Consider the following 9,432-nt stretch of genomic DNA (forward strand, 5'->3'; position numbering starts at 1 on the left):
GGGTTGTAGAATACTAAAAGAAAAATGGCTGCCTTTTTCTACAAGCAATGCCCTGCTTTCACAAGCGAATTAAAATGAATAATGTTAAAGGGGTTATCCATCGCTACAAAATCATAGCCACTTTCTTTCAGAGACAACACGACTCTTGTCTACAGTTCAGGTGCGGTTTGCAATTAAGCTCCATTCACTTCAATGGAACTGAGCAGTAAAACCCCGCCCAAGCTGGAGACAAGAGTGGTGCTGTCTCTGGAAGAAAGTGGCCATGTTTTTGTAGCGATGGATAACCCCTTTAAACTGCCATACCACACTATCAATGGACTGTTCCTGTTTTTAGAAGAAAGCAGCCATGTTTTTTTTTTTTGTTTTTTTTTTATGGCATAAACCCTTTAAATGTTTTATGCAGCTCATAAAATGGCTTCTGCCTCTGATGTTATTAAAGGGATCTGCACTTTTCTTGCAGAGTGTGTAGATAAACCTGTCGGGTGTCCTTAGATATAGCATTTGATGGTGTACGCCTCGTGTCGGAGTCTGTTGGACCGGTTCTCTGTCTTCCATTCTTAGTAACCTGCAGTTCTCTATACGGAAGCGTTTCATTATAAGATGTGGCTGTGACCATCCTTATCAAGTAGCGCCCAGTGATTTTCCTCATTGAAGCGGCAGCTCTTTTAGTTGCACATTTTTACAAAATGTCAAGTTGTCCTTCTCGGCTTTCAATAAAAGTATTGGGCAGAAAAGTGGAGGGTCCATTTTCTTTCCATGAGAAGGCAAGAGGCTGTAAATCCCTGGGTTTAGTCACAGCACATTTTGCTGTTTACTGCCCCGGTCTGCAGTGTGTTCATTGGTGAGAAGGCTTTTATGTCTTTTTTTTTTTTTTTAGTTCCTCCATCGGACAGAATGTTATCTCTTCTTTGTGTCATTGAGATGTGCTTGTCATTTTCTTCTTCCTTATGGCCAATTTTTGCACGACAAGAACAATTCAATGCTAAATGAAGGGCACCTGGCGGTGTAGGTCCATAAATGGCATTTTAATGTTATTTATTTGACTCATTAAGCCTGAAGCCTTAGACGGTAAACGAGAGAGCGCCTCCTCATCTGTGACACTTGGCATTCTGATATCTCTGCGCTCAAGGTGACTCTGGATAATGCCAACTCCACATGTGTTACATTCCCTCCGACTAGAGAAACGGAGCTCCTCCAAACCAGCTATGTAACGTCACATTCCCCATTAGCTAGGTATTATGTTAGATTTGCTGTCTTTCACTTGCATAGTTTTGTTATACTAGAAAGCTGATGTGATTCAGACGTATGATACAACTTCCATGGCTTTCTAGCATCCTTCTAATGTCTCCATTGCCGCTTATGCTGTTTTCACTTTTCACAGTGTAGAAAGTCTCTGGAGACCATCAGTAAGCTGCTGTTGACAGATCCGTTTTATTGTGTTTTATCAAATTGTATGGAATGGTGCAGCAAAAATGGATTTTCCTTTTAAAGAAGTAACTTTTCAGGATTAGCTGTCCTGTGTGTATTTTTAGCTATTATTTTATGGGTATATGGTATTTTTCAGCAGATTTTTATTTTGTAGCAGAAATGTATCCGGAATTTTTGTGATTTAAAAAAAAAAAATAATAAAAAAATACGCTGACTCTGTGTGTTCGGGACATTAGGGAAGCAGTCAGGGTGGTCTGACAGTGTCGGGTCTCCTTTTCTGTAGAATATAAGACTCTCTTTCCAACTATATCTCCTGATTTGCCGCGGGTCTGAGCAGTGTAACCTGCTTTGGTCTATAACTTTTGACATGTCTAATGACAGGTACTTTTTAAAACCCTTTTAGACGGTAGGATATTCCTTTGGTAGATATATAAGAGCTGTATATATAAGCTGTAGGTTGTCTTATTGTTTGTATAATGGATCTCCTAATGCCTGCTGTAAAGACGTGGAAGGTATCCTCGCTGCAGTGTCGGGGACATGCTCCTCAGAGGGCACCGGTGATAATGCTTATGTGCTGGAAACTTGGATTGTTCTATTAATAGTGCCTTGTGGTTATGGCGACCGTGTCTGACGCGGCTGTTTTTGCTCTTTTTAAAGGTTATGCCTTCCTGCTCTTTCAAGAGGAAAGTTCGGTGCAGGCTCTGATAGACGCCTGTTTAGAAGAAGATGGCAAGCTTTACCTGTGTGTGTCCAGCCCTACCATCAAAGACAAACCTGTAAGGAACTTGTATCTCATACACTATGCCTATAACAAGAGGGCATGCTCTACAGCATACACATCTGTCCCATGGTTTATATGGTCTGACCATGCTGCCCAAAAAGCCCAGCCTTCACTTTCTAAAATTCACTGGGAATATTGCAAGGCACGTGGTACCAAGGTGTAAAGCTTAGAGATGCCACAATGTTTTTTGTTTTTGTTTTTTTTTTTTTATTTCCTAGTTTTATAGTCTCACTGCTCTTACAGTAAAGAATCCCCATCTATGCTGATATAAAACTTTCTTTCCTATACATGTAGAGCATGCCCTCTTGTTATAGATACAAGTGTATAAGTGGAGCATGGAAGAGATCTGTGTATTGTCTATTTAATATATCTAAATGGGTTATACAGGATTAGAAAAAAAACAGCTACTTTCTTGGAAAAACAGCTTCACCCCTGTCCCCAAGTTGGGTGTAGTATTCATGCTCCGTTCCATTGAAGTGAATGAAGCTGAATTGTACTACTTTTCATGAGGACAGGAGAGGTGCTGTTCCTGGAATAAAGCAGACATGTTTCTCGAAGCCTGGACGACCCCTTTAGGCCTCATTTGCAGCTTCATAGCTCAATGCTTCCAACATCTCCACATGTACTTGTACCACTCTTCTCTCCCCCCCCCTTTTTTTAACAGATTTATTTCTTTTATACTGCTTGTTTTTATTTTTTATTTTTCTTCATTTTTTTTCTCCTCTGTATTGGCTATGATTCTGTATCCAAAGCCAGAAATGGCTGCTTGCTTTTCGCCATGTTTGTCATGGCAGAAGATCCAGGATGTAACTTGTTTGGGATCTGTGTGCGGCTTTATATTGTTGGCTTTGTTATTACAGCTTGTACTGTACTTGCTCTATGCAGGTCCAGATTAGACCGTGGAATCTGAGTGACAGTGACTTTGTCATGGACGGCTCTCAACCATTGGATCCAAGAAAAACCATATTTGTTGGAGGTGTTCCACGACCTTTACGAGCTGGTAAGAGGCGTCTCCGAGCTCCAGACACTTGTGCCCTGTATTTATTGCTGTGTTGTCCGTATACATTTTTTGTTTTAATATCCTGACAAATCTGGGAGGAAGCCCAGGCCTGGATCCATCGGCGGCGGTGTTCCTGGCTGTAGATCAGACACTGTTCATTTTTCTATTTGTCCTTTTGATTAAGGCAAGCACTTGTCAATGTATGGCACTATAGACATTGTGTCCTTGGCACATAGAATGGTGACACCAGAGAAACAACAGAAGCAACCCTCTTAGCTTCCTCCAAGTCTCCATACACTTTGTAACATACACCTGCGGCCCTCCAGCTGTTGCAGAACTACAATTCCCATCTGTCCAGGCATGATGAGATTAGGTACAGCAGTGGTGCACAGCTACAGAAGTCTTTGACCATGTTGTTGAAGACGTGACCAATAATTATCCCATACCTAAGAATTAAAGACCTAGTCCCCAGTATGTGACAACTCATCATTACTGGTTCGTCTTTGTTTTAATTCATATGTACATGTATGTGTCTTATAAAGCCATAAAACCTTGGATAATTATTGGTTGTGGGGCTTCATCTCTTTTCAGTAGGTTGTATATGTTGCAGGGAAATAATAGAATCAGGGATTTGATCAAATCCCGCGAGATGATGAAATGACTATGCCGTTACATCATTTTCCTGAAGAAACTCAGGAAAGCCTCCTGCTCCCCCAGCCTGTCGGGAGGTTCGTGCCATCTTGGGCCTTCTGCTCTCTGGCCGTCCACCACCGTGCAACGCAGACGCTGTATTGGTCCTCCTGCCCCCCCTCGTCTGCAAGCTGCCTGGCGGGAGGCCATTGTCTTCTTGGGCCTCTCTGCTCCCCGTCCGCCCTGCCAGCCGTGCCTTCTGAGAAGCCACCGCCATCTTGGGACTCCTGCTCCCCGCTGTGCCTGGCCTGGGTGACTAACAGACTTAAATAGGTTACTCATTTCATCATTTCCCTGAAAGGGGTCATGGATTTGATCAAATCCCTGACTTTCTTCAGGGAAATGATGTAACGGCGTGGTCATTTCATCATTTCCGGGGATTTGCTCCCTGGATTCCATCATTTCCCTGCAACATATATATGTTTATGCTGGTCAGCCCAGTTTATACCCTAGGAACTATTTATAGCACTTGCTTAAATATATACTGTTTGGGGATTGCTTTGTGTAGGTCTAGTTTTGTCTAGTTTTTGCTTAGGTACATGGAAATGCCCTTAAACTTTCTCCTCCTATAGTACTAATTCAAATAAAATAACTTTTGATTTATATATGAATATACGTGGAATGGCAACATGGGGTGCTCTGCTGCCACCAGTGATTTGTTGGGAACTACAGGGCTGCCCAGGTCCTGATCACCGATCCCCTTTTTTGATCAAGCACTGTCATGTACACGTCACTACTTAGGGCTGTATTGATGTAAGTGTTGATCTGCTAGATCGGCGCTCTCTTACAGAGCCCATATATATCCCAATAATCGTGCAGCATGGGCAATGTATAGAGTCCTTGTGAAATAATAAACTATACTTACCTCACTACGCACCCCGATGTCCTGCTAGCTTTGGCCTGCTTCCCGCAGTGTCTCCTTGCTGAGCCAATCACTGGGAATGTTCAGCGCCCAGTGATTGGCTTAGCGGCCTGTCACTTTAGACAAGCTAGCAGGACATCAGGAAGCATGGAGAGGTAAGTATAGTTTATTATTTTCTTTACACATTCATCAACCGTTGGCCTCACATCGCTATTACATGTAGTCATGTGTGCCCGGCGGCCGATGACTCCAGATCTGGACCAAGAGACACGATCAGCCGATGATCGTTTCTTCGACTGATTGCTGTCTTTATTACGTGGAGCAATGACCTGCCGATTTGGCAGATTATTATTCCGTGTAATAGGGCCCTTACACAGAGCCTCCCCAACTGTCCTATCCTTATGCAATATAATATGCAGTACACTAAGGGCGATGGGCTGTCAGTCTCTCTGTGTAAACCTACGAAGAGTGAGCAATGATGACGAGCGGCGCTTACTCTGCAGAGGCTGCTGCTTTCCACTAACTTTAATAGGGGGCACTTGGCTACAATTACTAAATAATCAGACTGCTATTCTAGGGGACGCTCTGGACTAGTGTTATATGTGGAGCTCCAGACTACAGCACTAGACTGCTGTTATATAGAGAGCGGTCCAGACTACACAGCTGATTATAATGAACATGTTGTATTTACTGCTCTCTCCAATTTTCTACCAGTTCGGCCAAACACAACCTTCCCGGGCTCCGCTATGTAGAGCAGATCTTAGCATATTAGGAATTATAGACCTCTGGGGCGTAATAAAGACTTGTGTTTTTTCCGCGGCTAAATCTAAAGAATCAACAAAACTGCATTTTTAAGCTATAAAACTCTTTTCATATCCTGCTTCATTTAGCATTGGCAGGAAGCGTGAATTGTTTTCTGTCATTATGGCTGCAGCAATAAAAAAAAAATTCTGGAAATGGCAAGTGGGAAATTTCCCTGTTTACGGGAGCCGCGAGGGGAGCTTAGACGGAGACTTCAATGAATACTGGCCAACCGTGGGCAATAGTCACTAGTGTTGAGCGGAGAGGCTGACATGTTCGGGTTCAGCAACATTTTCCGAACCAGAATGCTCAACATTTGACTCCCCACTGCTGCAGAAGTTGGATGCCGCCATGTTTTCCAGGACTCTCTTGGGCTGCTTCCAACCTCTGCAGCAGTAGGGAGTCAAATGTTGAGCATTCTGGTTCGGAGAATGTTGCTGAACCCGAACATGTAACTTACCAGTCTAAACCCTTTCCTACTCTTCTCTCCCCCCCCTCTTTAAAACAAAAAGTCCCCTTTCCGGTCTTCTCCTTTTAACTGCATTTTGTTGTCAGTGCTGTGTAGGAATTTCTTTGCATGTTTTAGAATATAGGATGTATATAGGATTTTTGTCGTCTTGGATTTTACTTTATTTTTTTTATTTTTTAGTGGAATTGGCCATGATCATGGATCGTCTGTATGGTGGAGTTTGCTATGCTGGCATTGATACCGATCCTGAATTGAAATACCCAAAAGGCGCCGGGAGGGTGGCATTTTCAAATCAGCAGAGCTACATAGCCGCTATCAGTGCCCGCTTCGTTCAGCTGCAGCACAATGACATTGACAAACGGGTAAGGTGACATGTTGTTCAATAATCAGCATATTGGGAGAAATGTTCTAGAGTCTTTTGTAGGTCAAACATTTTTTTTTTTTGCAATTCTCCTTAAATCACCCCCACACATTGATGACCCATAATGTGACCTCTGTGCCTCACCTCCGAGGAGCCATAGCATTATATTTTGTATCATAGAACCTATGCAGAGATAGATGGACTTGTCCAGCCGTCCTGATGGGGACTGCTCGAGTTCCCTCATAGATGTCACAGCAGGTAATCTATCTACTGTTAGGAGTGGGCATAGTTATAGGGGGGTGCATAAGTTGCAGTTGGCAATGGCTCCTCTGCCAAAACTATCATTACTGTACCCAGTGCTGCGGAATCTGTTATCGCTATACAAATATTATTAATAATATTAATAATAATTTATTATTCTAAGGCTCCAAGAAAAGCTCTAGTGTGCTTCCTGATACAAAAGGATTAGTTAGTATAATAGTGTAAATCTCCAGGGCCAGATGACCTCTCATGGCCCCAATTTTTTTGAGCGTGTGGCAGTGTTATTCTATGCAGCAGAACATCTTCTTCACCGTCTGCCAGTTACTTGAAAATCACTTGTGCAGAAGTGAATGTTATTTTTCCTACAGCCCTCCATTCCAAGTCTTAAGCTCGCACATTTTTATTGTGGTTGCTAATCTGCCTAAAATATCAACCGCAGCAGCACACGCCTCAGAATTAAGAGTCTGTATTGAGGAGTCGTGCGGCTCGCTTGCCGTTTCCTTTCCCAAAAGAACTGGAGCGCTGCTTTGCCAGATCATTAGCCCCCGATGCTGCCAACATCACTCTCTTCAAGTCCAGCCAGACGCAGACCGGGCCCTTTTAACCCCATCCTTCCTGGATGACTATTTCAGTAATTAGAAGGATAAGATTCTCTGCAGTGATGGATATGGCCGTCCCCCTTCTTTGATGTTCAGCAGTGATAGAGAAAAAGCTTAGCAGGGTTGGATTTTTCTGCAGGCAGCAGTGAATGATCACATCTCTACATAAGTGTGATGCTTCTCCTATGTAATGGATGCCATCTCTGAACTATTAAACCTGTTCACATGTGAATGTCAGACTGACCTGTTTACCCTTTAATAATTATCTGGTCCATGGGGGTCAAAGACCTGGTACCTCACATGATCAGCTGTTTGTCAGGACCACTGCACGCAATATACCATTACTACAGACATTGTGTGGCTGCCACACTGTGTAACTTCAGCTCGGCTCCCATTGATCTGACTGTAGTTTTTCTGACAAATCATGTGCTTTTAAATTTTTTTTTTTTTTTTTTAATCATTGCTTTTACTTATATTGCTAGTAAAGAAATATTTATTATTTTTACAATAGGCTTTATTAATGTTTTTAGCTCAGTTTCTCTTCTGCAGTTTACATGTTTTTACATATAGTGCCGGCTGCTCTGTCTTCTTCAGGGTGCAACCTATCAGAGTAGCTGTCTAACCACCCAGTTTCCAGCCCTCTTCTTTCCCAAATGTTTTTTTCTAAACTGATCTATGACCAGATCTAGCGGGGCTGGAGACTTGGGTGGTCAGAGAGCTCTTCTAATGGATTTTACCCTGAAGAAGACAGAGCATCCTGAAAACATGCAGACTGTAGAAGAGAAACTACACTACATTTTCATAAAGACCTATAGGAAAAGATGTGTTGGAGCAAAATGAGTGCATTGCAATAGCAAAAACAATGAGATCAAGTGTGTCAATATTCTATGTCTCTTTCTATAGAACAGATCCCATTAGCATGTATTCGGGGTGCTTTTTTTTTTTTTTTTTTTTTACGGCAGCAGCATAACCTTCTGTGCTTTTCTTGTCATTAAACATCAGATCCCCAGTGGGACAAAGAAACCCAATTCCTGTAAAGAGATTGGGCAGCTTCGGTCTCTCTGAGAACTTCTCTGGCAGCTTTCGTGGCTGCACATTGATCCTTTTCACACATGGCCTTTATTATAAAGTATTCTTCATTTTATCACCTCCTTCTATGTGCTGTAATTCCAATCTCCAATCTTCTAGGTGGAAGTAAAGCCATATGTGTTGGATGATCAGATGTGCGATGAATGCCAGGGCACACGCTGTGGTGGGAAGTTTGCGCCTTTCTTCTGCGCCAACGTCACCTGCCTGCAGTATTATTGCGAGTACTGCTGGGCCAGCATCCATTCCCGCGCTGGCCGGGAGTTCCACAAACCACTGGTGAAAGAGGGAGGCGACCGGCCACGCCACGTCCCCTTCCGCTGGAGCTGAGCATTGCACATGTCACACACAGGAGATCGAGGGCCACGGAAACCATCGATGCCCCCTCGGATCTATGGAAGAAATTGCTCTTTCTGTTTTTGTTTTATAAATGTTATGATTTACAGCCACCTTACTGAACTTAGTGTCCAGTATCATGCAAACCTGCAGAGTGTAACTGTTCTCAATTTTTGCACTTTGATTTCTATATCTATCTATATGGATGAGAAAAAAACGACAGAATCATCATCTGGTTGGTACCTTAGTTTCCTTCACAGACATGTTGTCAGTAGAGACATCTCATTTAGGCCGGTACGAGTTCCTCTCCTTTCCAGGTTGTTGTGGGTGCGGTGAAGAATTTTTCTTATAAACTGGAGCATGCACTTAGGTATCTGATTCACACTTTATATTCTCCTTACCCATAGAAGACAACCTACCAAAGTTCTCATATGTGGAAAATGTAGCAAAAACAACAACGACAACATAAAAAAAAGAAAATTCCCACAGCAACATGAGTCTTATGCCATAACCCGTGCAATTCACTCTAACAAATCATATGAACTTACAACGTCCTTAGCTTGGTATTTAAGAACCATGTCTTTTGTAATAAGCTTATGTTAGAGAAACGATATCTTCTATACAGTGAATCAGATTTATTTTCCCTGTGTTTTTTTTGTTTTCTTATTATAATATATAAATATATATATTTTTTTTTTTTACTGAACAGGTTGGGTTTGAGAGGTAGACCTTTTTAGTGTTATGTAAACGTATGCTGC

At 42.4% G+C, this 9,432-nt stretch overlaps 1 protein-coding gene across 1 annotated transcript in view; it reads left to right on the plus strand.

Moving 5' to 3' along the window:
* The window catches only part of CPEB3 (cytoplasmic polyadenylation element binding protein 3), a 54,989-nt gene extending 46,202 nt beyond the window's left edge, over positions 1-8,787 (plus strand). Inside the window, 4 exon segments of the mRNA XM_069980116.1 lie at positions 2,086-2,204; positions 3,095-3,209; positions 6,212-6,393; positions 8,441-8,787. Coding sequence (XP_069836217.1) covers positions 2,086-2,204; positions 3,095-3,209; positions 6,212-6,393; positions 8,441-8,668 — 644 coding nt within the window. The 3' untranslated portion in view covers positions 8,669-8,787.
* The last annotated feature ends 645 nt before the right edge of the window (positions 8,788-9,432 follow it).

This window comes from Dendropsophus ebraccatus, chromosome 8, assembly GCF_027789765.1.
Source record: "Dendropsophus ebraccatus isolate aDenEbr1 chromosome 8, aDenEbr1.pat, whole genome shotgun sequence".
Taxonomy (NCBI): Eukaryota; Metazoa; Chordata; class Amphibia; order Anura; family Hylidae; genus Dendropsophus; species Dendropsophus ebraccatus.